The sequence below is a fragment of the Medicago sativa genome, chromosome 8 (genome assembly GCF_051527215.1).
Source record: "Medicago sativa cultivar Bolivia chromosome 8, Bolivia_mono, whole genome shotgun sequence".
In the NCBI taxonomy this organism is placed as follows: domain Eukaryota; kingdom Viridiplantae; phylum Streptophyta; class Magnoliopsida; order Fabales; family Fabaceae; genus Medicago; species Medicago sativa.
Window position 1 is genome coordinate 79,287,982 of NC_140756.1, and position 27,826 is coordinate 79,315,807.

At 33.3% G+C, this 27,826-nt stretch overlaps 4 protein-coding genes and 1 long non-coding RNA gene across 14 annotated transcripts; 2 read left to right on the plus strand and 3 right to left on the minus strand.

Annotated features, from left to right (window-relative positions):
- The first annotated feature begins 1,477 nt into the window (after positions 1-1,477).
- On the plus strand, positions 1,478-2,404 carry LOC146901952 (uncharacterized). Its single transcript, XR_015022615.1, has 2 exons — positions 1,478-1,970; positions 2,051-2,404. It is a non-coding gene; the product is annotated as an uncharacterized LOC146901952 (long non-coding RNA).
- A 471-nt stretch (positions 2,405-2,875) lies between these two features.
- On the plus strand, positions 2,876-11,364 carry LOC146901953 (GPI mannosyltransferase 1-like). Of its 6 annotated transcripts, none has more exons than XR_015022617.1 (6): positions 2,876-3,254; positions 5,058-5,588; positions 7,841-8,023; positions 8,769-9,301; positions 9,749-10,195; positions 10,941-11,364. XR_015022617.1 is itself a non-coding variant. In XM_085735294.1 (6 exons), the coding sequence occupies exons 3-6, from the start codon at positions 5,315-5,317 to the stop codon at positions 10,061-10,063; spliced, it is 1,305 nt and encodes a 434-aa protein (XP_085591420.1). In that variant the 5' UTR covers positions 2,876-2,952; positions 3,113-3,254; positions 5,058-5,314; the 3' UTR covers positions 10,064-10,405. The 6 variants fall into 6 exon arrangements, 3 of the variants coding, with proteins under 3 accessions (XP_085591420.1, XP_085591419.1, XP_085591418.1); XR_015022616.1 differs by having other exon boundaries at positions 5,063-5,588; XR_015022618.1 differs by lacking the exon at positions 10,941-11,364 and adding an exon at positions 10,281-10,405 and having other exon boundaries at positions 5,063-5,588.
- A 587-nt stretch (positions 11,365-11,951) lies between these two features.
- On the minus strand, positions 11,952-22,512 carry LOC146901954 (uncharacterized). 5 transcript variants are annotated; one of them, XM_085735303.1, is made up of 4 exons: positions 14,979-15,641; positions 13,892-14,204; positions 13,775-13,801; positions 11,952-12,394 (listed from the first exon to the last, which is right to left on the minus strand). In XM_085735303.1, exons 2-4 carry the CDS (start codon positions 14,187-14,189, stop codon positions 12,177-12,179), a joined length of 543 nt encoding a protein of 180 aa, XP_085591429.1. In that variant the 5' UTR covers positions 14,190-14,204; positions 14,979-15,641; the 3' UTR covers positions 11,952-12,176. The 5 variants fall into 5 exon arrangements, with proteins under 5 accessions (XP_085591429.1, XP_085591428.1, XP_085591426.1 ...); XM_085735300.1 differs by lacking the exons at positions 11,952-12,394; positions 13,775-13,801; positions 13,892-14,204; positions 14,979-15,641 and adding exons at positions 19,750-20,262; positions 21,821-21,847; positions 21,941-22,259; positions 22,384-22,512; XM_085735301.1 differs by lacking the exons at positions 11,952-12,394; positions 13,775-13,801; positions 13,892-14,204; positions 14,979-15,641 and adding exons at positions 19,750-20,262; positions 21,821-21,847; positions 21,941-22,259; positions 22,477-22,510.
- LOC146901955 (F-box/kelch-repeat protein At3g23880-like) lies at positions 16,925-18,565 on the minus strand. The gene has a single exon (XM_085735298.1). The coding sequence runs from the start codon at positions 18,284-18,286 to the stop codon at positions 17,213-17,215; it is 1,074 nt and encodes a 357-aa protein (XP_085591424.1). The 5' UTR covers positions 18,287-18,565; the 3' UTR covers positions 16,925-17,212.
- Positions 22,513-25,244: 2,732 nt separating the features above from the next.
- Positions 25,245-27,265, minus strand: LOC146901956 (F-box/kelch-repeat protein At3g23880-like). Its single transcript, XM_085732488.1, has one exon. It carries the CDS (start codon positions 26,596-26,598, stop codon positions 25,528-25,530), a length of 1,071 nt encoding a protein of 356 aa, XP_085588614.1. The 5' UTR covers positions 26,599-27,265; the 3' UTR covers positions 25,245-25,527.
- Positions 27,266-27,826: the final 561 nt, after the last annotated feature.

Sequence of the window (27,826 nt, forward strand, 5' to 3'; positions counted from 1 at the left end):
TCGTGTTTACACCTAAACCCAGTTCGAAACTTAAACTTGTCAAACTGAGACAATAAAAACGTGTTTTGCACATTGACAGCAAAATCGCAGTTCAGCTGCGATTTCGCTTTGGGGAAATCTTTTCCACTTCTTATTCGATCCAATACTCTCCAAACTTGATCCTAATCATTACCCTATGATTGCCCTATCATTAGAACACTAATTATTCATCAACTTACTGTATGCAAATTCAAAGGGTTCTCAAATCTATTAACAACCTATTACAATTATTAAACCCTAATTCTTAAACTCACCAACATCTCATCCAATTTCATGGTTTTAACCTCAAAACTACATCCAATAATCATCCTATGGGTTATCTAAGGACTGTATACAATTTCTACATCAATTCAACAAGTTTTCATCATCTAATCATCAAATCTCTCTCAAAACCCTAATTCTCAAATTCTCACAAACTTTCCCCAACTTGTTAGATGCAATCTAATGATTTAACAACTTAATATTAATGCAAGATAGTCTCACCCTCACCTTAGATTAATTCCTGAATAAGCGGCAGCGTTCTTCTTTCCTAAGGTCTTCTCCTCTTCTCTTGACTTTTCTCTCCTCTTCTCTTTCTTGTTCTCCTCTTTTCCAAAAAGCGGTTTCCGGTAAACTCTTTCTAACCTAAGCTTCTCTATTTATAATACTAAACGCTCTTCCTAAATCTATTTTTTGCCCAACAACTTATTCTTCTTTCTATTCTAACCCCCTTCTTATTTCTCTTACACCTCAAAACTACTCTATTCCTCATAATCTTATTTATTTCTAAATTAAATATATCTCTCCCCCACTTAATAATAATAATACACCAATAACAAATATATCTCTAACAAATAACAAATATATTTCTACACCAAATAACAAATATATCTATAACAAATAACAAATATATTTCTACACCAAATAACAAATATATCTATAACAAATAACAAATATATTTCTACACCAAATAACAATTATATTATGCTAGTAAATACCAACATATAACATAAGAAAATATCACATAAATAATGTAAATCATACCAATCATATAAATATATTCTAAAACTAATTAAAATAATTAAATAAAAAGGAGGGCGTTACAGTTGTCACCAAACCAAGAGAAATCTCAACAAAAACGCACCCCTCCCAGTCTGGAAACACAACTAGCAACAGAATACTAACAAGAATCAAATAGAACAGCAACACAGAGTCACACTGCTGAAACAGAAGGCCTCAAAATTTTCGAACCAAAGCACGGTGTTGGCACCTAATACAGCTGACACTCTTGACTCTAATCCAAGTCATCCAGCACCAGAATTTAGCATAAAAAACACAAGATCAACATTGATACGACATCCAAAACTTAGTGTCCAAAAATAACAAACAACCAATCAAACTCAGAGGCGTAATGGTCCCTCTTCGGGAAAAATTGGATCTTGTAATAACAATAAATATATGCAAATTTTATTATACGAGTCTCATTTACCTAACCCCAAATTGCATAACAAATGCACGCCACTTTCGCATAGTTTATTACAACTCAAATAGAATCTCCTCTATTACATGACATAAACATTACAAAAAATAAATAGAATTACAAGATCAAAAACAATTTGGAGCAGTAGTAGCATCTCAGATGAATCAGAAGCAATCTCCTCTAAGATAAAATCTGATGGAATTACTCGAATTTTGGAGCAAAGTAGTAGCATCTCAAATACTAAAAATGCGTGATTTATGTCTAGTAGACTCAAAGTCCTCTCTTTTTTCAGCTTCGTAACGATTATTAGCTTTTCTCACTCCTTTGCGTAGTATTCATACCATTGATTCAGCCACAGATGCCATTCTACAAAGAATAATTAGACAAGAATTTGAAGAATGCACAGTTATAACTAATGCTCACAGAGTTCCAACTGTAATAGACAGTGACATGGTCATGGTCCTATCTTATGGTATGTTAATTCCTTATTCTTCTCTGCTTTTATTTCCATGTACTGTACATTCCCTCATAATTTTTGGCTGATTATTAAAGGGAAACTGGTGGAATATGATGAGCCTTCAAAGCTAATGGATACCAACTCTTCATTCTCTAAGCTGGTAGCTGAATATTGGTCCAGTTGCAGGAAGAATTACCTTCCAAATATTAGCAGGAAGTATCAATGAATAATGTACTAATGCAAAATAAGGATTGTAAATAAATTGAAGAAAAATGGTTCACACCCCAGAATTTATGAGCATATTTCAATGAAGAGGGAAAAATCTATTTCTTGAAATTATCTATAATAATCTATGAAACTTGAAGCAGGTATTGTGGAGATGCCTCTCACCAAATTCAATCAATATTATTTTGCTGCATAAGATAATTGTCTATAACTCTCATCTTTGTGTTAATATTCTTTTCAAATTTGAGCTTGAAATAATAATAGTCTAGTTGTCATTAACAAAGTTATGAATACCAAGATGTAGTATGCATTTGGTTCTGTTTCAAGTCATTTACTACCAATTTAGTAACCCATACATCATACATGCACAATTTCAGGGTTCTTTTTTTTTAGGACAATTCATTATTTAAAACAGTCAGATCATAATTAAAAACATTATGTTTTTACCATATCCAATTTTAAGTTACACACATAGAGCCTGTTTGGATTGGTTTATTTTTTAGCTTATACAAATAAATAAGCTTTTATGTTAATTCATAAGTTATCCCTAACAAAAATTATATCTTCATAAGCTCCCCATAAAAAAAATAAAAAAATAAATAAACCAATCTAAAAATAATTTCTTTTATATTTATAAAAATCAAAAAAATGATTTTTCCACTCTTTTTCATTCCTTTTACCTTGTTTTTGAAACCAAACAACGCCTAAACTAACAAACAAAGTCCCTCTTTCGCTGATTCCTCCGTTGCTGTTCTTCCCACCGCTCACCATCGTAAGTCTCTGCAATCCTCTCTCTCAATGGCGGAGCCTACCCATTAATTTTTGGAAATTACTATATTGCCCTTGAACTAAGTTGATTATTACAAACATGTCACTCTCATTTTTTCCTTTCCCCTGCGCGTATCTTGTCTTTTCTCTGGAGTGGCGAACAGAGAACGGTGAACCTCCATCACCCACCGTCAAGCACGACGCGACCGGCTAAGCCTCCATCTTGTCGAACTCGAATTCTCCATCTCCTCTCATCTCCGATTCTTCATTTGTCTCAATCTCTCCACAAGCCCCAAACGAGTTACTGTAAGTGTATCTCTGATTCTCCATCTGTGAAGACATATTCGTTGAAATTGAAACTGAAGAAATTTGATTTTTGTTACATTGTGGCATGTGAAAATGAAAACAAAACAAAAAAAAGTTGTGATTATGCTGTTGAATGGTTTATGTTCTTGGGTCTTCGTGCAATTATTCTAAACTCTCCTATATACCATTCAATACATATTCAATTGAAATTGTGAATGTATCGAAACTGAGCTAATTGTTATTTTTTGTGATTATGCTGTTGAATCGTTTATGCACAATGGTTTTATTAGTGTCTACTCTTTACATTGTTGATGCAATTGTCTTTCTTCTGCTGTTGAAATGGTCTTATTCAAGTTGCAAAATGACTGGATAAGTAATTAACCAATGTAAAGTGTATCTCATATATCTAGTGGTTCACTTGAATCAGATTCTCTATTTCTTATTTGTCAATTATTTCTTATTTCTTAGCACAGATTATATTATTTTGATAAATTTGTTTCTTTGCAACAGAAAAGTTAAATTGTAGAGTCGAAAAATGATTCATTTTTTAAGAGGAAGGCCGATTATATTGAAATAGATGAAGTTGTAATTTCTTCATTCGGACCTGAACAATTTTTTGTTTGACGGCCATCCCAAACTTTTTTGTCTGGCTCCACCACTGAATCCTCTCTCTCTCTCTCTCTCTCTCTCTCTCTTCGTTCTGTGTGTCTGATTTTTCCCTCTCTCTCTCTGTGAATCGCACTAAACCCTAATTCTATCTTTCTCTCAAATCTATTATAAATTGTCATAACGTAGTAGAGAAATTATTAAGAAAGATATAGAGATTAAGGAGTTGAATAGAGATACAATATATGATAGAACATTACCGCGTCTTTTCATCCATATAGCTGACCCCACTTATTAGTCGGATAAGCCTTGGTTGTTGTTGTTGTATTACCGGTGTCGACTTACAACTGTACGTGTCTGTCTTGGTGAAATGTTTATTATGTGACCTAACCACATAGAGAGTGTCTTACCTCAGGAGTTGAAACAAGAAAAATAGTATAAATGTTATATTAAAATGCCAACTACTTTATCTGACAAGTAGAACAAGACCATGTATTACAATCCCTTATTCAAATCCGAATACAAAGTGCAAACAAAACAAACATGGCATAGCCCAATGCTATAATTTTGTTATAATCAGTGTTGTTTAATAGCAGCTACAGCGGTGATATACTATCAAACTATTATTGTGTAGCGGAATTTGAACAATCTGCTATTTTCCGCTATCCACAATCGACAGCATTGGTTATAAATAGGCATTGCTTGTTTATGATTTGAGGGTTACCTTTGTGTGGTTGTTTTTCTCTCTCTGTGAATGTCACTATACTAAACCCTAAACCCATCGTGCTCTCAAATCCCTAAATTGTGATTATTGGTTTTGAATTGATGAAGGGTAAGAATATTCAACATAATTAATGCTCAAGTTGTTAGGGATCTCATGTATGCTCTATTGCTAGCTCAAACATATGCAGTGCACCTTGTGCCATTATGTTATGTTGTCCAAATATATGTTATAAAAATTGCCTCTGTTGTCTAAATCATGCAGCATCATTACTCTGCAGCACTATTACTATATGGTGGATGGTAGCATTTGATATTAAATAGTTTCATGCCACGATATAACTTCTTTTTTGATAAAACTGTGTGGCAATAGTGTGATAAAAGAACTTGGCTTTTCTTATCACTAAAGAATAGTGTGGCAAAACTGGGATAAAACTATGGAATGGAATATTTAACGATATAATTTCTTTGTCGTAGGTCAGACTCGTGCCTTACAAAGACCAACCAAACCAAATCAAACACGACTTTATGTCGTTTTGGGTTTGTGTTTGATTTGTGGTTTTTTATTGGTTTGGTTCGGTTTTGTGTCGAAGTGAATGGGTAAGTTGACCCAAATAAAGAAATAAGATTTCGCTCCACCAACCGGATTGTATCCTCCGCCGTCAACAATTTCTCAGATCCCTCTACCACCACCAACTTCTCCACCGTCAGTGACGAAACAGAAACAGTCACCAATGGCATGGTTAGATATTCGTTCGCTTCTTACATTATCTGCAATTTTCCGTTTGATTTTGATCCTCTACGGTGAATGGCAAGATGCACACATGGAAGTTCGATACACTGACGTTGATTACATCGTGTTTTCTGATGCGGCTTCTCTTGTTGCTTCTGGTTTTTCTCCTTATCAAAGAACCACTTATCGTTATTCTCCTCTCCTCGCTTTTCTTCTTCTTCTTCCTAATCATTTCATTCATCTCTCTTGGGGAAAGTTTCTCTTCTCTTCTGCAGGTATCTATCTTTCTTTCTTTAATTAATTTATTCGCTCCTCTTAGCTTTTTTCAATAAGTGCTTACAACTTATGAAAAAAGTTGTAATCAATTTGTTGTTTTTTTCTTCTTATTTTTGAAAACTCTTTAGGATAGCTTATGAAAAAACTTACTTGAAATCATTTTTTTCTTTCTTTCTTTGTTTTGTTGTAGAAATAGCTTATACATAAGGACTTATATTAGAATTAGAAATGCTTATGCTGTAAGACATAAGCGCGTAAATAAGTTTATCCAAAAATGACCATAGCTTATACATAACGACTTCTGCGATAGCTGATCATTCATTAAGCGCTTCATTAAGTTGTTTATCCAAACATGACCATAGCTTATACGTAAGGTCATGTGATAACCGATTACTCATTAAGCGTTCGATTAAATTGGTTATCAAAAGGCATTCCAAGTGTTGGTTTGTGAGAGCTTCTGTGGAGGTAGATTGAAAGGTTTTCTGTGGCAGTGATTATGTATGTTATGTATAGAATCTGGATTCTCCTTGATGAGGGATGCACTTTATAGAGCAAAACAGGTGAGGAGTTATAACGGGTTATTAGGAAATTAGGAGAGGCCAGATGATAGAGATTTTGGAGAGAGATAGAAAGGCTGGAGAGGGGTTGGAGAGGATTCGGATTCAAGATCAATTTAATAGGTTATTTGTGACTGGGGCAATGTTGTTCTCGGTTTTACTGGGACCAGGGTAGCTGCTACCCAGTTATAACTATGCTCTTTCCTCTGTATAGTGTACTTCCCATTTTAGTTGAGGCAAATCCCTGCATATGATTAATGCAAGGATTATTTGAGTTGTCTTATTTGAGTTTATTTATCTACTCACATAAACACTTGCGAGATTGTTTGACAGAGCTTAAGGAAATAGCCTATGTCATGTCTATAAGTTGTTTTTAGCCTATTTTGGTGAACTCTTCAGGATACGAAAACAACCTACATAAAATCTATTTTTTTTTTTTTTTTTTTTATGTTAGCCTTGCTATGCATACCTGAAGCTCGGGTAAAATGTGAGGGTTGTGTTAGGCCTCGACAAAATTTTGTCGATTCTCTCTGACATGGACCAATTACGTAATAGCTGTTGTTTTTTGATTTGTATATTTTGTTGTAAAAATAGGTTATGCGTAAGCGCTTCCATGACAAATGATCATGCTATAAGCGCTTAATTAAGTTGTATATCCAAACTGGATCTTATGTGACAACCAATTATTCATTAAGTGCTCAATTAATCTGGTTATCCAAATGCAATCCAAATGTTTTTTGCGGCTGTGATTATGCATATTCTTTTATATAAAATATAGAATTTGGCTTCTCCTAGATGAGGGATGTACTTTAGAGAAAGAAAAAAAAAGGCGAGGAGTTAATAAACAGGTTATTATGAAATTAGAAGATAGAGAGCAAGAGAGGAATTTGGAGAGAGATAAGAAGGCCAGAGAGGGGTTAGAGAGAGCTCTCCTGGAGAAGATTCTGATTCTAGTCCAATGTATGGGGTTATTGGTGAGAGGATCATTGATGTCCTCTATTTTACTGGGATCTCCTTAGATGCTATCTAGTTATATAACTTATAACTATAGTCTTCTAAAATTACTCCCCATTTTAGGTGAGACAAATCCTTGTATATGATTAATTAATGCATACCCATTTTTGGTTCCGATCAATTTCACCTTTTATAGTTCTGAGATAAGAATGTTCTTTCTATCAAAGCCAAAATAAAGAAAAAGAAAAAGAAAACAGAAAATGTCGCTCCATCTTATAGTCAAAGTTACAAAAGACAAAGTGTTGCGAGTGTGAGACGTGGATTGAGGAATTTCTGTTTTGGGTTGATTTGAGCAACCATTTTGTCCCTCTGCAATAAATTTTAGGGTCTGTTTACTTTGTGAAAACATTGTGTTTTTATTTTACCTTGATGGGAACTATTGAAGTGAATCATTGTGATGGAGAGAAGATGAAATGCTAGTTAAAGATGAGCCATTTCCAGAAATAATGAAAACAGTTTTTTTGACATGTTCATCGTTTCCGGAAATGCATATAATCATTCACATCAAAAGTCTCTTACATGTGAACAAGTAAAATTAAAACAAATTTTAGAAAATGAAAATATAATACGTTTTCACAAAGTAAACAGGCCCTTTATTATTGTGTTGCTAAGCAATGAATATGCTGAATGGTCTTACATTTGTTACACCTAAGCAAATGTTTATTGTTTCTTAAATGCAGATATACTTGTGGGATATTTTATCTATTATATTCTAAAGCTGCAGAAGGTTCCTGAAAACCTCTGCAACTACTCTGTCATGGCATGGCTTTTGAATCCATTTACGTTCACCATTGGGACACGCGGGAACTGTGAACCCGTTGTCTCTGCCATGCTTTTGTGGATCATTGTCTGTCTTATGAAAGGTATGGTTCTGCTTCTGTATTGGATTAAATTGATGGTGCTGTTAGCTTGTTATAGCAATGTTCAGTTTCTTGCATTGTAATCTATAGTCTTTTCTATGTCCTGAAAATGTACTAGTACTTATGAGCAGTTGGTGGTCTTTTCTGCAAAACACAGTTTAACGTCACAAAATGAGCACTATCCAAAAATAGATTTTACATTCTTTAATAAGCGTAGAGAATTTAGCCAAAATAACTTTCATCTTTCCATTTTTCAGTATTTTTTACAAGCATTCACCACTGAAAACTGAAATGTTATGACCTGTTTTTTTTCCCACTTACCAAGCATTTAAAAGCTGAGAAGCCATATTATAATTTAAGATATAATATAAGAGGATCATTTGATACCCCTTGTTTCATGAGGGTACCGGTGCCCTTAACTATAAGCAGTTTTGGTATCCTTAAAGAAAAAGGAACGATACCAAGATAAACTTTCCAGTATATGAAATAAGTATATTGTTTGAGTAAAGGGGTAGAGAAGAATGCCTTTTACTTCTCTCTCAGTTTTCTTTTCTAGTTTTAAAACCAATTTGAGAAGATTAAGTTTGAGCCTTTCATTTGATTGTTAGTCTTGTTTGGTTGACACAGCAAAGAAAGGTTTTTTTTTTTTTTTTCCTTCAGTAAAAGGTGTAAAATGTTAGATGCTTGCATATATCTTGTTATGTTGTTTTTTCCCCCCTTTTTCCTTCTTATTCCCCTTGGTTTGCAGGTAATGTGTTACAATCAGCTTTTTGGTATGGACTTGTTGTCCATTTCAGGATTTATCCTATAATTTATTCTATTCCTATAATCCTGGTTCTTGATCCGAACTTCTTCCCATCTGGTCAGAAACCCGTCCTACGGAACTGGAGTACTTTTCAGAAGGAGAGACCCGAAGACAGGAATTGCTTGTTCACCCCACTTAATTTCTTGAAAAGCTTATTCACAAGGAACAGGATGATGTTTGGACTGGTCTCAGGATTGGTTTTCCTCATATGTACTGGCCTGTTCTACTGCTTATATGGATGGGAATTCCTACATGAGGCGCTACTGTATCATCTTACTCGTACAGATCCAAGGCACAACTTCTCCATCTATTTCTATCATATATATCTTCATTATGGGAATGATATTTCAGTTGTGGAAAAGCTTGTCTCCTTTTTGCCACAGTTTTTGGTTCAGCTTGTTCTGATTTTTAGCTTTGCACGGGATTTGCCATTTTGCCTATTTGTGCAGACTGTATCATTTGTGGCCTTCAATAAGGTTTGTTAAGTAATACTGCCTCCATTCCTTTTTAATTATTGATTTTGTAGTAGAATTTTGTTCCTATTTAGTTGTCGTTTTAAAGTCGATTATAACATTAATTATTGTTTTGTGAATAACACCCTTAACTATTTATTGCAAATAGAGAAATAAGTTGAATAAGATAATAAATAAGGGTATTATAGGAAAAACATAAATGTTTCCATAAAAAGTTACAGTCTAGTTCTAATACGTATATCAGTATACATTTCCAATATTGCTACATATTTTCATTTAATTACAGTTCTAATTCTAATATATATATATATATATATATATATATATATAGACACACACACACACATATACATATGGCAACGGTCCTTTAAATCTAGTTAATCAACACACTTCCTCATATTTGAGCAGAAATGTATTGGACCACGCATCTGATCTCTGTTTATCTTGCAGGTGATTACCGCACAATACTTTGTTTGGTTCTTCTGCTTATTGCCTCTAATACTCCCATGGAGTAAAATGAAGCTTAAATGGGGTGGATTGTCTTGCATTCTTTTGTGGATCGGAGCTCAAACCCATTGGTTATTGTGGGGCTACCTTCTTGAGTTCAAGGGTAAAAATGTCTTTTTACAGCTCTGGGCAGCAAGCTTACTGTTTCTTGCAGCCAACATATTCATCCTTGCCATGATTATTCGTCAACATAATTGTTCTTCTGTTTTCAAAGCTTTAGAGAATACCCACTCCAAACACGTAACTAAACTTGAATGAGTAACCTTGGTCTGTGAATGAGTTTCAATTTTCATCCTTACCATTGCTATGTATCGCCCTTGACATGCTTCAATTTTGGAAGGTTAACAATGCATGGTCAAGACTACAACAACTGTTATCTTGGTGAAACTGGTGAGCTTTCTTAAAGTGAACAGTGAGCAAATCATTGTATTATGATTGTTCTGTAACCCTTAATTTATTTTTATATTTTTTGCAGTGCATAATCTTAAGCAACGAGTTTATTTTGATTGCTTTTTTAGCTCTTTGTTCTTTGTTTGCACTTGAACTCAAGATCTTTCAAGAAACTCTTTCGTAATATTTGACAACTTGTCAATTAACAAATTGAAGTTTAGTTTAATCTGATATCATATTCAATTCAGTACCGGCGTTATCATGTGACAGTTAATGTTAAACCAGATGTGCATATTGGCCATCGGCCCATTGTGCGATATGTAGGATGCACATTTGGTAAGATTCAAAATTGACTGATTGATATATTTGGAAAAGTTGTGGTTCTATTATTCACAAAAAACCTCATTCTTGGTCTTTTCTGTGCGTTCATCTTAACTTTGTGTATTAGCTTCATTTCCAGTAGCTAGTTTTTCCTCTCTTTGCATGTTAATTGTGGAATTGAGAAAGAATCGAAAGTTGCTTGTATTGTAAGTCACTGACTAGTTGGTTAACTGTTTGTTATAAACAGTGGTATAAGTTAGTTAGGATTGATAACTAAATAATTGATTGATCACAGTGTACAATTCAGATTTGTAAATTAAAATTTTTCTGTTATACAAGCTTTTCATTGTTCATCTATGTAGATCAAAGTTATATTTTCACATTGATAATATAACTTATCTTCCCCATTTTTACTCCCTAATAGGTGTCCCCGAAAACCTCCAACTTTACCCGTGCAACTCAACTTTAATCTCTCACTTGTGCAAAGTCGTATATGTTGCCCCAATTGAAGAATGAAAGAGATAATTGAAATGGTAAGTAGTAGTACAGAGAAGATCGACCAGAAATCAACTATGTTGAACTTGGGTGGGTAGCAAAGGGAGATCTAGACATGGCTTGTGCTGAAGTTTTTCACCGCATTCCACCTTGTAAAACCTCTACTATTAGTAATGAAATTATATAACCGTGATTCTATACAAAAAAAAAAAAAAGGTTACTACAATAAAATGACAAATCTTATACTTCTGAAAAGAAAACGAGAACAAAACTAATGAACACACATGAGGCAAAGAAAATTTGAAGTATCAGTCTAATGCATCACTACGTGCTAATTGCGACTTCCTGTGTTACACACATTTCTTTCAATTATCAATTATTCTACTAAATATTTACATTTTGTTCATCAGATGATATAATATTATTGTTTATAAACCTCCTCAATAAAATATCAATATTCAGTATGACAATACAAGCATCAAATGGGAAGTCTAAGCTATGATTTTTCAGAAGCTTACGTTTGGTTTATGTCCAAACTTGTGATGCCAAGGGTGATTCACTTCAGATATTATATATAGAATAGGAGCAAATAGCGAACTAAAACTTGTGGGAAGTGGTTTGAAGATGTCCAACCTTATGGCATTTCCTCCAATTCCTTCTAGAAAAAGACAGGACATTTCATAAGTTATAATTTCCTCCCATTCTTTTCGGTGCTTGGTTGTAGCAAGAAATCAGTCATGGTGGTTGGCTTTGGGAGAAAGAGAAACATATTGCTCCTAAATTTGTTTTAAAGTTTTTTTTATTTTGTTTTAAAACACATGGTGCTTTTTTATTGGATGTTCCTAAATTTTAGGTGTTACGTTCGCTTTCACCTAAGTATTTTAGGGTGTGAGGGAGAAGGATTCCGGATTTCTGTGATTGGAAAGAGAAAATAGATCACTTTTGAGGGAGGGACTGTTACATCAATATTATTCCAGAATTTTTCCTTTCATTTTACTGTTACATTCATTTCTTACTTCATATAACTCATAACTCATCAATGTCAAACTGCAAAAAGGAAAAATAAAGAAACTGAGAATTGACAAAGTGTGGCACAATGTGTTCTTGTTGTCCTTTAAGTCATGGCGTTGGCAAAATGAACCCTATGACTATCGCCTCATCAGGCTTATTCTCGACTTGCCCATAGCAAGAGTATTGCTGTCATCACAAAAAACCCAAGAGGAAATAATGATGTGGTGTTTAAACTGTCATCTGGCTCTTGAACCGGTACTGATGCTGGGGAACTTTGAGCATGATTGGGTTGTGGCTTTGGGCTACTCTGTGAAGGAGACTGTGATGAGCTTGAAATCAAATTCTCTAAAGCATATGACTCAGGTGCATCAACTGCAATGTCACATAACAACCATAAATTCTTGGAAAAGTAATTGAATATAATAAATACAATAACAAATTATCAGATTTTGACTCTATTGGAACCATAATTAGTCCAAAGTACTAGCTTCGAAGCAAGATAAAATTTGCTAGTAGCTGAAAATTACATTTCATTAAAAGCATTGAAACCCATATATGCAATGTAAAATATAGTGGAATAGGATAAATAGAATTTGAATGATGGGATGGGATTGGATGGGATGAGCAACAAAAATGCTACATCTCCTTCTGGCATCATGAAGAATGTTGCTCTTTTCCTGCGGCTTTATACCCGCCATTCCGGTAGCCACTGAGGTCCATAATTTCAGACTGACTAGGCTTCCGAAAAGGTCAGAATACAAATATGGAGATATTACTCAGGGAGGAGATGGCCCTTAGATTGGACACGGAACATGTTGGAAATTAAAGATGTCTCACATAGGAGGGATTAAGAAAAGTTAATGTGTTTCTAAGCGGTGGAGAGTTTAAGTTCAATGGTTCGAATTTTTCGACTGGTTGTGATATATGAACAACTCAAAAGAGTTGTCAAGTATGCACACCGTATGTCCCTCTCTAAATTTGAGTAAAGATCCTCTCCATTTGTCAAAATAAATGGAATATGCCATTTAAAGAGGAAATATTGTGAATTTAGAGAGAGAGAGAGAGAGAGATAGAAACAAAAAATTGATAATAGGTCCTATCACTGAATAGGTCTCATCATCATTACAACAGAACCAATTACTGCAGCTAGATCCCTCGGCACGAAAAATGTGTCCTTTTCATTGACTTTTTGGCATTAACCTCAACAATCCCATTTCTTACTGTGCATCTAAAACTGAAGGAAAAGTAAAAGGAACAATCATCGTATTTCATCCAATTCTATTTTATTTTAATTTTTAAACAAAATACTTTCAATCTTGTAAATGTGAGATGATAAAAGGTTGCTGGGACATTTGATGTGTGAGATTTTAAATCTACAATACCACTCTTCTCCGCTTAAAGTATGTTAGTCTCACTGCTAAACTTTTCGAAACTAAAACAATAATAATTCCATATCCATTTATTTCTATTAATTCAAGTATAAGCTAAAAAACAATGTTCATGTAACAACAATCAAAATACAATTGAAAACTTGATGTAAATAGCAGAAATCTATGAAGCACGAACTCCAAACACAACACAAACAGACGTCAACACCAATTTTTTTGCATCGGTGTCTGGAAACTGATATGTGTCATAGATCGGACATGTCATACCTTCGATCAGAAGTGTCGGTGCTATATAGACCCAAATTATATTGTTGATTGTTGACTAAAAAATGAGATAAAACAAATGCATAATTAATTTACATACCTGAGGATGGAGCAGCAGCAACATCCACTGTATCATGAAAATGAGGTACGTTATTATTAGTATCAAACAGTGTAAACATAATTATGAATTTAGAAGTGAATAGAATTAAATATTTACAGTGACAAGGAAGTGAGAGTCCACAAACACTAGGCAACTTCATCATCTTTGTGATATCCAACAGAAAATTGTTGATATCCATATGAATATCACAAATGCAGCCAGAAGCAGTTGCTGCAACAGATTCAAAAGCAGAGCAACATGGTTGAGAATTATTGTTGTGATCCACAAAATATGGAAGACATTCAACCATCATAGCATTTATGATCGATCTGCAGCTTGTAGTTGGAGTTGGTGCAAACAAAGCATTCGATGGAAATGCAAGTAAAAATGCCAAAACAAGAAACACTTTTTCCATCTTGCTTCAATCAAACTTGAACCGGAAATAATAACAAAGAAGAAAACCGTTACAAACTGTATACAAAAGAAACACGAAACGAACAAGCTAAGCACATGAGTATAATTTTCTCATTTACATTAAAAAAATTAATTAAATTGTCTATTTTTTTTAGTTGTCCAAGCAAACTCAGCTCAGATGAACTTTGTCGTGAATCATCAATTCAAAAAGCTTGAGCTATTGTAGGTGGAAAACACGTAAATGGTTTTTATATTATATCTCTACAAAAATCCCAGGAACTACAACCATTGAAGAATGGAAACTAAACAGCAAGAATCAAACTCTACACCACTTGATCAAAGCCTGTGAATGTGATACCATTTCGTAAACAAATATGCCAAAAGTTTAAGGTATTAGGTGAAGGCAAAATGAATTATTTCTCAATATTGTATAAATGAACTACATCACAAATCCAACAGAGCATCTTTTTGAAAAGCAAAGCTGACGTGGAAGTGTTGTTTCTTCCACAGTTAGCTTAAATCACAAGTTAAGTAGCTAAACAATCGTAAGAATAGAAAAAGACACTGTAATCTTGATTAATAGCCACTATTAATTATAAACCATATTTTAATTGTATATTTTGTAGTGACAACTACCAGCAATACAGATATACAATTAATTTATCAGCAAGAACAGTGAAAAAAGGAATATATACAAAGTATAAGCATAAAAAATAACAAAAAAACAAAAAGAAAAAATGAAAACGCGTTGTGATGAAAATGAAGAAGAGAGAAGAGATGAATTATTTACCTGTTGTTAGGTTTTGCAGAGTGAATCATCGCTTTCAAAACTAAGAAAGAAGTGTGTTAGTGTTGGTATTTATATTCAGAGATTAGAAGGCCATGGGTTAACAAAAAGAGACTTCAAAGAAACTTCGTTGATTTGTCGTTTTGCCAAAAAAGTATGGATTATATAGGATAAGACTGGTGGATTGCCCCTCCTAAATAAAGAAACAGATTATTGGCTAAGAATTAATTAATAACTTGCTCAACAAGGTATACAAAAATCAGGATACCCGTCATTTCACTAATTGATTCAAAAGGAAAAAACGTTTGGATTGGCCACCTGAGATTTTAAATATACAAAAAGTTAGGGCTTTTCTATATCATTAGTGCCAAGATTACTCAACAACACACTTCATTTTTCTTCTTAATATTTTTGGAGTTAAATATTAGTATTTTTATTGTTCAATTTAAATTATTTTTTGAAAGATGTTCAATTTTTATCTTTAAATAGCAATGTTCTTGTAATAAATGAACTCCATCACGAATCCAACAGAGCATATTTTTAATTTTCAAAATAACATACGAATACAACGCTATAATATTTCTCGTCATCATCTGCAAATTCAAAAATGTCTTCTAACTCCATTTCAAATATGCATTGGGCATCCTCCTGCATCTTGCCATCCTGTCAAAGTTCCACTTACAATCAAAACAAATAGAATTAATTTAATGGTCAAAGGTCCTACCTTTGCTTTGACCGAAAATTTGACAGGGGATAAACAAACTTACATCCAAACTCAATCAACTTATATACAAGTGTAAGTTGCATTGTACCACTCTCAAGCCTTAACATACATTCAAATTGAGTGTGACACTAGGAATTATAGATGGGGGCAGCAGTTCATTAGACAAGATTCAAAACTCAGTTGCGATAACAATAGACCAGTGTATGGAGAGTAATTTGGACTTTGGAGGAGTGTGTGGGGAGTGTATTGGTGGTTGAGAAAGTATAGTTAAATTTGAAGTTGGTTCAATCAAGGACGGTAGTGTCATGGTATGGTTTGGATTGTTGAGTCTTGTTTGAATCTGCTGCAATCTGATTCTGATATATAGCTTTATGTTTGTACTCTTCCATATTGGTACATCCTGTGTTTGGGTGGGTCTATATCTGTTACTAATATAATCCTTTTGCCTTTGCACAAAAAGTAAAGTTAGGGAACTCTTTGGAAATTTAAGGTTCTCATCTCCAAGAAGATTGAAGCTCTCATTATCAAGCTTGACTTATATATGGAGACCAAATAGAATGTAGTGTATGCCCTGGAATGAATAATAATTTCCTTTTACCTTTAAGTGAGATCCTATCCTCTCAACTCTCTCAAATCATCTCTGTCTTATTTAATATCATCTTTCATCAAGAACAGAAAGAAAGAAAGAAAGAAAAACGAGTTTATTATTGTTGCATTCACTTCTTTGAAAAAGGTTTTTGATGACTACTTGCAATGTCCTCACCACATAAGGAGCACAATGAGAAAATGAACCCTTTATACTATGTTTCTTCATTCAATCTTTCAACTAACTACTATTTTGCATTGTTTCCATTGTGAAAGTCACAATTTCTATATACAAAGCTATAAATATAAATTTTATACTAGTTTGAAGAGAATTCCTCCTATAGTAGTATTTGATACTGATATAATTCTGCAAACAGAAGTAGAGAAAAGGATATGTAGATGTGTTACATTTTAACAAAAATCTATCTTCTTTTTTTCCTTAGATTGAAACAGAGAAAAGGCAAGGGCTCAAATTAATAGAATCAAATTACAGAACAAAGCCTTCTTTTTTATGCATATATCATATATGGCCATGATCAAATTTGTAACGGAGTGCTTTGAGTAAGAGTCACGTAATTATGAATTTGATCTTCATCAACTAAATTGCAATATAAAACAATTTCTAGCAACAATCACAACATACATTAGAACTCAATCCAGTTAGACATTCATAAATAAAAGTGAATTACAGAATCAGAGCAGTTAACATTTTCAATAAACATACCACAAACAACTGACCAATAAACATTTCATGACATATTTCAAAAGCTCATGTGGCATATCGGTTCATATTACAAATGCAATCAAACATATACTACCCAACAAATGCAGCCACCAAAGAGAACATAATAGAATAAAGCTATAAATATCAAGAAAATAGGGAAGGAGGATATTTCACAACGTCATTCTTCTTGTTTGTGTCATCTTCTTAAGCTTGCTCATTGCCACCAGGGAGTGAAAGCAGAGTCTCAGTATACATAGCCGCTCGAGATCCACATGGATTGTTGAAATAGGAATGAACGTCTAGTAATTCTCCATTTTCATCGTACTTCACCAATCCATTACCACCATCTGTTCCGATAATATCACCACTTTTTGTACAGCACAATGGGTAGAAGTACTGAGTTGGAATGCCATCAATAGGAAGGACAAGAGTCTTAGTCCAAGACGAATGCACTTTGTATTCTTTCATAACCCATATTTCAACTATTTCTTCATCCATAGCCCATAGACTGAGAAAATCTCCAAATACCCACAAGTCATAATAATTAGGATCATGGTAAAAAATATCATCCGGCAAATGTATATCTAAAAGTTTCTTTTCCATTAAGTCAAAGGCAATAATAACATCATTTTGTAGATCATAACGAAAAGCCAACCAATGAATAGCCCCATTAAAGAGGAACCCTGCTCTAGGATTATATTCATGAGAGTTCAAATAAGGGAAGTGAGTATCGTCGAGCTCTTTCCGCGTATTATCTCTCAATGAGAAAAACTCCAAACGTGAATAATTATGATCAACTACCGATGAATCATAGTAGATTGAAACCACCAAATAATCATCTCTTAACTGATCATACCCAAATCCATATAGATAACAGAAATATTTGGAATCATTAGGAGACAAAGGTATTTGTTTATGGAGTCCAGTAGATGGATTCCATAGATAAAAGGTTGAAGAGCAGTGCAAAAATATAAAGCCTCTACAGGAACCTTTAATTTCAAGATCAGAATGAGATTGGGGATCCAAAAATCTAAGGTTTAGTGAAGCTGATGCAGAATCATATGCCTCAAAATCTATAGAACGAGTTTCAAGATCTGGATATGATATGAGTACAATTTTACGAGTCTGTGTTGCAGCAGTAATTTGAAAATGTGAATTAGCAAAGTGGGAATCAGAGATAAGAGAAAACCAAGACTTACAAACAGATTTGAAACGTATAAGAGACTTCACGGGCAACCTTAGTAGGATTTGAATCATCAATTCATGAGGCAGATGCATGATGGTGATATATAAAGTTCTAGTATTAATTAAGAGAGCTCTTCCAACATGGACAGCGATGGTCAATCCTTTGAGAGCTGGTGCTGGAAGTTGAGACTTGTGAGGATATTCTAATTGTCGACGACGCAACTAGGAAGATGAGAAAGAGTGGAGGGAGAAGAATCTAGAAAGAAGCTGAAATGAAGATCAAGGAAGAAGGAACATGGGAGGTGAACTGAACAATAGAAAGGAACGAGAGAGAGAGGAGGAATTAATTCTAAAACTTATTTTAGAATATTTAAAGTGTCATGTTAAGATATTAAAAAAGGAAGTTATTTCTAAAAAAAGAAACTTTTTGACTTTTTATGAATTAATTAAACAATTTTTAATGCAATAATTATCTCTCTAAAACAAAAGGGAAAATTGCAGCAACCTCCCCTGAGATTTATGTGAATATACTCCACCTCCCCTCTAGTTTCTTACTTAACAAAGACACCCCCTGCCGTTAGCTCCATCAATGTCCCGTTAAACAAAAGCAAATACTTCATTTTCAATAAATAAACAAATAAGTGATAATTTATTCTTGCAACCCTACCAAATTCCATCGTCTTCATGAGTAGAAAACTTCAACATTCATTTACTACCCAACTTCCTCTCCAGTATTATTCTTTCGCTCTCTCTACTTTATGCCTTTTTTTTATCATCTTGATGGTCATGGCCTCGTAAAGACGAACAAATTAGTAAGATTGAAATCAAGGATATATATAAAAAATTCAAGTTGGCATAAAACTGAAAACTTCTTTCTTTTCAAATTACCAAACTGGTGGTGCCTAGACAAATTCCAAAAACAACAAATTCACCATAATTTATAAAACAAAAACATCTTGCTTGATTTGAAAAAAAAAAACAAATATTTTGCTTTACAAAAAAAAATTACAGATTGAATTAACATATAAAGGGAGGTTTCAATCTATTTTAATAAAACTTAGGGGAGGTTAGTGTTTATTAAAAAACTAGAGGGGGTTTATGTGATGTTTAAAGAAACCTTAGGGGAGGTCAGTGTAATTTTCCCAAAACAAAATTACTCCCTCCGATCCTATTTACAAGAGAAAGTTTACTTTTTAGATACATTGAATAATTTATATATCTAGTCAAGAATCTAAACCAAATACATAAATTATTTAATTTATCTAAAAAATCAATTGTTTCTTGTAAATAGGACCGGATGGAGTACTATATAGTATCCTTAAGCTGTGATCCGGAGACAGCTGTTAGCATTTTCCAAAAAATAATCATAGAACTCAGCTAATTAAGTAAGAACATGCAAATAAGTTCGCAAATGTACAACAGTGAAAGCAAATAATTTTTTTAGGAGCCATACCAAATAAGTTTGAGCCTATAAATCCACCAATTAATTACAGTACTATCATCGATCAATCGAGTGTTATTAACATGTAAAGGTTTGATCAACCATAAATGAGCGATAAAATCAATAGGATAAACTTAATTGATATAAAAATTGGAGTTCAAATTAGAAATTATAACATAAAATAAAAGGTCTCTTAACTTGCAAGATCCACATAGACAAAGTTAAAGAACATGTCAAACAAAAGGCAAAAAGGAAAAATAAAGAGAATGAGAATTGACAAAGTGTGGCAGAATATCTTCCTTTGTCATCCTTTGAGTTATAGCAGTCGCATGATTATAATCCTTTAGGTTAGTTTGGTGGTATTGACTTGAGACATGGGAGTGTCTCTTGTGCTAATTTGGGTGAGCTACTTCATTTTCATCTTCTTCAAAAAACCATATGATTATTATTATCGCAAAAAACCAATAAGAAAAAGGGAAAAATGATCCGGGATTATCTGCCACTTGAACTGGTACTGATGCTGGGGAACTTTGAGCATGATTGGGTTGTGGCTTTGGGCTACTCTGTGAAGGAGACTGTGATGAGCTTGAAATCAAATTCTCTAAAGCATATGACTCAGGTGCATCAACTGCAATGTCACATAACAACCATAAATTCTTGGAAAAGTAATTGAATATAATAAATACAATAACAAATCATCAGATTTTGACTCTATTGGAACCATAATTAGTCCAAAGTACTAGCTTCGAAGCAAGATAAAATTTGCTAGTAGCTGAAAATTACATTTCATTAAAAGCATTGAAACCCATATATGCAATGTAAAGTATAGTGGAATAGGATAAATTGAATTTGAATGATAGGATGGGATGAGCAACAAAAATGCTACATCTCCTTCTGGCATCATTAAGAATGTTGCTCTTTTCCTGCGGCTTTATACTGGTAGCCATTGGGCCCCATACTTTCCGACGGACTAGGCTGCCGAAAAGGTCAAAATATGGAGATATCAGTACTACTCCCGCGCGGAGGTGGCCCTTGGAATGGACATGGAACCGGTTGGAAACTAAAAACATCTCACATATGAAGGATTAAGAAAAGTTAATGTGTTTATAAGTGGTGGGGAGTTTGAGTCCAATGGTTCAAAATTTTGGACGGGTTGTGATATACGAACAACTCAAAAGAGGTTGTAAGTATGCACATAGAACTTCCCGTTCCAAATTTTACCCTCGCACACAAATCATTGTGAAGAAATACATTATTAAAAATAAAAAAAGTGCATGGATGGTATCAATGCACATTGTCGGACAATTTAATCTTGTCAAAATATATTTTCTCTTTTTGGGTGATGAGCATCCACACTATAAACACAAACCAGAAACAATGAGCCTCTAGATTTTGATGAAGTCCATGTTATAATCTAACATAACCAATTATGACGGTTAGAGTCCACAACACCAAAAATGTGTCGGTCTCCTAAGTTCACAAAGTACTCCACGTATCCATGCTGAGGAAATACGTACGAGCATATATGGTTGATAGAGGATATGGTCGTAGATAAGAAATTAACTTACGAAGAATGTCCTTTTGAAGGACTTTTTGGCATTACCCACAATAATGTCACTTCCTATTGTAGTGTATCTAAAATTGAAGCAAAGGTAAAAGGAATAATCATCATATTTCATTCAATTCTATTTTATTTTGAATTTTAAACAAAAAACTTTCAATCCCACTAGTGTAAGATGATAAAAGATTGCATAGATATTTGATGTGTAACATTTTAAATCTACAATACCACTCTTGGAGTGTGTGAGTCTCATTGCTAAACTCTTCGCAACCAAGATAATAACAATTCAATAGTTCTATGTATCTCACTCAACTACATTTATCAAACTCCATTTAATCCAAATATAAGCTAAAAAACAATGTCCATGTAACAACAATCAAATGAAAACTTCACTCAAATAACATGAATGTATTGACGAACATCAAACACGGCACAAACATATCGTCACCAAGGAAGTGAATAAAACAAATGCAATCACATGTACCGGTATCGGAAACTGATATGTGTCATAGATCGGACATGTCATACCTTCGATCAGAAGTGTCGGTGCTATATAGACCCAAATTATATTGTTGATTGTTGACTAAAAAATGAGATAAAACAAATGCATAATTAATTTACACACCTGAGGATGGAGCAGCACTAACATCAACTGTATCATGAAAATGAAGAAACATTGTTATTAGTATCAAACAGTGTAAACATAATTATGAATTTATAGAAGTGAATAGAGTTAAATATTTACAGTGACAAGGGAGTGAGACTCCACAAACAGCAGGCAACTTCATCATCTTTGTGTTATCCAACGGAAAATTGTCCATATCCATATGAATATCACAAATGCAGCCGGAAGCAGTTGCTGCAACAGATTCAAAAGCAGAGCAACATGGTTGAGAATTATTGTTGTGATCCACAAAATATGGAAGACATTCAACCATCATATCATTCAAAATCGATCTGCAGCTTGTAGTTGGAGTTGGTGCAAACAAAGCATTCGATGGAAATGCCATGAATGCAAGTAGAAATGCCAGAACAGTAACAAAAGTTTTCATCGCTTCAGAGTCCTGCATGACGAAACCACAAAATACAAAAAGTTAATATTCTACGAAACTAACAATGCTAACGAAAGGGTTTTGATTTTGAAATTAGATTGGAAAGATTTTGAAAGCCAAAGAAAAGGAAAATTACTGTATCTGTATCCCACAAGAGTATGGAGAAAGAAAGGGTTTTGAAAGTAATTAAGGAAAGAAATAAAAAGAGTGAGTTCCAGCTGGAGTTTACCTCCCAATTTTAGATGTTTCCCAATTAATAACCGGGCTTTATCTTTTCTGAAAATTATGGAATACCAATGGTTGTTATATATTTTTTTATTATCCCATGGTTGTTATATTTTTATTGGCGTGAAAATTGTTAAAAAAAAAAGTTAAGAATTTAAAACTGAAATTTAGATTTTGATTAGAATTATAAGTACAAATATCTATGACTTTTAAATTATAACAAACATTTTTTTTTGACAAAAAATTGTAACAAATCATGTTTAATCAAAATCTATACTTATGGTTTTCCTTTCAAAACAATATATATATATATATATATATATATATATATATATATATATATATATATATATATATATATATATATATATGATTTTAATCAAAATCTAAATTTTATAAAAAAATATTATTCTTAACTTACACATGTTAACGCAAAAAAATGTAGACCATTATCGGTCAAGCATATTCCCACCGCTACTTGTGGGTACACATTTGCTCATAGTTCATCATTTATACAATTCTGCCCTCAAATAAATAGAGTTATGTTGATTTGTTGATAAATACTCCCTCCGTTTCAAAATACATGTCCATTTTTTGCAATGTGCACTATTCACTTGACTTACTTTGACCATATTTTTTAACTAATCTATAAATACAAATATTAGCATGTAAGATATTGTTTGATTTGTCTCGACAAATATTTTCAAAATATTAAATTTGTATAATTTTTTACTTTAGATAATTAAAGATATTAACAGTCAAAATTGTGCATTGGCATGTGTGAAGTGTTTGACTTGGACATGTATTTTGAAACGGAGGGAGTAATTGTTATATGCCTTGACACTATTTTGTTTATAAATCAATATATCAATAATTTTCATTAATATTTTAAAATTAAAAAAATTTAATCAAAATTATACAAACAAACATAATAAAATAATCACATGCGTTAGCGCAATAGAAAGAGCAGATAGACTGGCACGATAATGCCCATCTTTCCGCTAGTAATAATAATAATAATGGGGAAGTAAAACAAAGTGAGTACTTTTCCCTAAAAAAAAAAAACAAAGTGAGTACTATTTATCGACAAAAAAATAAATTATTGACTCATATTTTTCTTGAATTTTTTTTTTCTTTAAACTAATAACAGGTTGATTCATATCCGTGTGCTTGGGGTCCTCGTGAGTTTAGCTCAGTTGGTATGGACAATGCATAATATATGCAAGGTCCGGGGTTCGAACCCCGACCACCACCAAAAAAATATATCCGGGGTTCGAACCCCGACCACCACCAAAAAAATATACATGCTTGGGTTCGTTTTTAATTTTTAATAAATGTTTTTTTTTTGTCAATACAAAAATTGATTCATATTTCTGAGAGGTGATTCATTATCAGCTTAAGGTTGAAATTTGGTTGAAAAGAATTTTGTATAAACTAGTTATAAAATATCTAAAGATTATATTTGTTCATGAAAAATAAGTAGGTTAGAATCTAGCAAGTTAATCCAATTGGGTAAAGTAAAGAGAAAAAGAAAGGGTAAAAGCAAAATTGAAAGAATAGTGAATGGAGTGAAACAAAGAATAAACTCAGAAATAGAAAAGATTAAATTGAAGAGCAAAGTAAAGAAGATGAAGAGAGAGAGAGACAAACTTACTTCCGATTTTGGGTTTGTATCTTGACATCTTTTTTTGATACAATATTTAAATATTTAAATTTTACTTTAAGTCACATTATGATATTAAACAAATTTGGTAACAACAATATATTTTTTTTCCTTAAAAAAAAAAAAACAATATTGACATTCGAAACTAATTAATTGTAGGTTTTGAATTTAGAAAGAAGAAAAAAAAACTTATTTTGTGATGCAAAATATGACAATTCGACATGCTTAAATTGAGCAATAAAATTAATCATATAGAAGGGGTAACTTTTTCACAAGTCCAAGTTCAATTGTTCAAAATATCGAAATTACTAAGTCAAATGTGCGTGATGAGAGTTCGAACCTCAACTCTTCTATTTATGTTATTCAATGATTATTTTTTTTAATGGAGCAATTGGATATTATTGATTGAAAATTTGACAAGGGATAAACAAACTTACATCCAAGTCAATCATTGTACCACTCTCAAGCCTTAACATACATTACAAAAAGTAAGAAACAAATGGTCCCTGTAGTGTAAATTGCCATTGGACTGAGGGAGAGGATTCATTGACAAAGAAATAGTCTTACAAATCCCACCTAGTTTGTACCTGTGGGAGGTAAACTGTCTTTGATTTACTGTTAATATCAAATGAGTGTGGCGCTAGGAATTATAGATGGGGGCAGCAGTTCATTAAACAAGATTCAAACTCAGTTGTGATAACAATAGACCAGTGTATGGAGTAATTTGGACTTTGGAGGAGTGTGTGGGGAGTGTATTGGTGGTTGAGAAAGTATAGTTAAATTTGAAGTTGGTTCAATCAAGGACGGTAGGGTCATGGTATGGTTGCTGCAGAATTATGCAGTTGGGGTGGTTAGAAGGAAAGGATATGTCATTTTAACAAAAATCTATCTTCTTTTTCCTTAGATTGAAACAGAGAAAAGGCAAGGGCTAAAATTAATAGAATCCACTGAAATTAGAGAACAAAGCCTTCTTTTTCTTTCATATGCATATATCATGTATGGCCATGATCAAATTTCTAATGAAGTGTTTTGAGTAAGAGTCGTGTAGTTATGAATTTGATCTTGATCAACATGCATAAATTCATCAAATAAATTGCAATATAAAACAATTTCTAGCAACAATCACAACATACATTAGAACTCAATCCACTTACACATTCATAAATAAAAGTGAATCACACAAACAGAGCTGTCGACATTTCCAATAAACATTTCATGACATATTACATAAGCTCATGTGGCATATCGGGTCATATTACAAATGCAATCAAACACATACTACCCAACAAATGCAGACACCAAAGAGTACATAATAGAATAAAGTTATAAGTATCAAGAAAATAGGGAAGGAGGATATTTCACAACGTCATTCTTCTTGTTTGTGTCATCTTCTTAAGCTTGCTCATTGCCACCAGGGAGTGAAAGCAGAGTCTCAGTATACATAGCCGCTCGGGATCCACATGGATTGTTGAAATAGGAATGAACGTCTAGTAATTCTCCATTTTCATCGTACTTCGCCAATCCATTACCACCATCTGTTCCAATAATATCACCACATTTTGTACAGCACAATGGGTAGAAGTACTGAGTTGGAATGCCATCAATAGGAAGGACAAGAGTCTTAGTCCAAGACGAATGCACTTTGTATTCTTTCATAACCCATATTTCAACTGTAGCTTCGTCCATAGCCCATAGACTGAGAAATTCTCCAAATACCCACAAGTCATAATAATTAGGATCATGGTCAAAAATAAAATCATCCGGCAAATGTATATCTAAAAGTTTCTTTTCTATTAAATCAAAGGCAACAATAACATCATATAGTAGATCACAACTAAAAGCCAACCAATGAATAGCCCCATTAAAGAGGAACCCTGCTCCGGGATTATATTCATTAGCGTTCAAATAAGGGAAGTGAGTACCCTCCAGCTCTTTCCACATATTATCTCTCAATGAGAAAAACTCCAAACGTGAATAATTACGATCAACTACCGATGAATCATAGTAGATTGAAACCACCAAATAATCATCTCTTAACTGATCATACCCAAATCCATAAAGATAACAGACATATCTGGAATCATTAGGAGACAAAGGTATTTGTTTATGAAGTCCAGTGGAAGGATTCCATAGATAGAAGGTTGAAGAACAGTGGAAAAATATAAACCCTCTGCAGGAACATTTAATTTCAAGATCAGAATGAGATTGAGGATCCACAAAACTAAGGTTTAGTGAAGCAGAATCATATGCTTCATAATCTATGGTACGAGTTTCAAGATCTGGATTTGATATGAGTACAATTTTACTAGTCTGCGTTGCAGCAGTAATTTGAAAATGTGAATTTGCAAAGTGAGGATCAGAGATAAGTGAAAACCAAGACTTACAAACGCACTTGAAACGTATAAGAGACTTCACTGGCAACCTTAGTAGAATTTGGATCATCAATTCATGAGGCATATGCATGATGGTGATATATAAAGTTCTAGTAGTAATTAAGAGAGCTCTTCCAACATGGACAGCGATGGTCAATCCTTTGAGAGCTGGTGCTGGAAGTTGAGACTTGTGAGGATATTCTAATTGTCGACGACGCAACTAGGAAGATGAGAAAGAGTGGAGGGAGAAAAATCTAGAAAGAAGCTGAAATGAAGATCAAGGAAGAAGGAACATGGGAGGTGAACTGAACAGTGAAGAATAGAAATGAAGGAACTAGAGAGAGAGAGAGAGAGAGGAGGAATTTATAATTAGAGAAAGAAGAATTATCTGGAAAGAGAGATTAAAATGAATGGTAGTTCTTCCTCCTTCAAATAAAAAAATAAATAAATTAATGGTAGTTTCAATGCCTGAAGGAGTTTCCTAAGAGTTTTTCATTGATTTTACCTCCACCTCCAATATTGACGTACGCTCTTAGATTTTTTTATAATCTGGTGACTTTGTTAATGTACATTTGCTAAATTACACAGTAAATTAAGGGTAGATGAATTTTGTCCCTCATACAGTATAATTATAAAGTTCTTAATATCATCTCCATTTTATTCTCTTGTCAAACCACATTCGTGAGTGGCATTATTTACAGATAATGTTGGATCGCCTACTTCTAGATATACTGCATTCACAAAACAAAACAAAACAATAAAACATAAAGAATGAATAGTTAAAATGAGCAAAATTCATTCTACACCTCTGCAGGTATTACCAAAGGGCAAAAGTAAGATTAATGACCCGCATAGCATATTTCCTTTGATAGATATAAATCTCATCATCTATTTGCAACTCTTCAATTCCAAGAAAGAATCTCATTTGAAGAAGAATGACGTTCAAGAAAAATAACTAATATACAATGAAAGTTTTGCATTTTTCATTTAGTGTAAACATGGATCATCTCTAGTTCTTTACATAGACAATAATGACATTGAGAGTTTTGAATTCTTTGTTCCATTTTAGAAAGACTTTAATTAGAATACTCTGACAGTGTAAAACCATTTTACACTATCAACCAATTAAAATTAGTCAATCTTACACATCGGTGTTTATGTTAAAAATTGAAAAAATCAAATAAAATCTTCTCTAATAAATTGCTCCTATGTTTCCTTATCTGTTTTTTAGCTGCATTGATACTTTCTGCTTCCATCCTTGCAAATCTAGTTTTCATCTCTCTCACCTCCCACACACTTGAGAATTATTTGTCAGTAGA

Excerpts from the sequence above, each read along its gene's own strand:
- LOC146901955 (XM_085735298.1), bottom strand. The coding sequence starts at position 18,286 with ATGCATCTGCCTCATGAATTGATGATTCAAATCCTACTAAGGTTGCCC.
- LOC146901956 (XM_085732488.1), bottom strand. The coding sequence starts at position 26,598 with ATGCATATGCCTCATGAATTGATGATCCAAATTCTACTAAGGTTGCCA.
- LOC146901954 (XM_085735299.1), bottom strand. The coding sequence starts at position 22,265 with ATGCAGGACTCTGAAGCGATGAAAACTTTTGTTACTGTTCTGGCATTT. Across the intron at positions 21,848-21,940 it reads AGTCTCACTCCCTTGTCACT|TTGATGTTAGTGCTGCTCCA; the intron begins GTAAATATTTAA and ends TTCATGATACAG. Across the intron at positions 20,263-21,820 it reads TAGTGCTGCTCCATCCTCAG|TTGATGCACCTGAGTCATAT; the intron begins GTGTGTAAATTA and ends GTGACATTGCAG.
- LOC146901953 (XM_085735292.1), top strand. The coding sequence starts at position 5,315 with ATGGCATGGTTAGATATTCGTTCGCTTCTTACATTATCTGCAATTTTC. Across the intron at positions 5,589-7,840 it reads GTTTCTCTTCTCTTCTGCAG|ATATACTTGTGGGATATTTT; the intron begins GTATCTATCTTT and ends TCTTAAATGCAG. Across the intron at positions 9,302-9,748 it reads CATTTGTGGCCTTCAATAAG|GTGATTACCGCACAATACTT; the intron begins GTTTGTTAAGTA and ends TTTATCTTGCAG.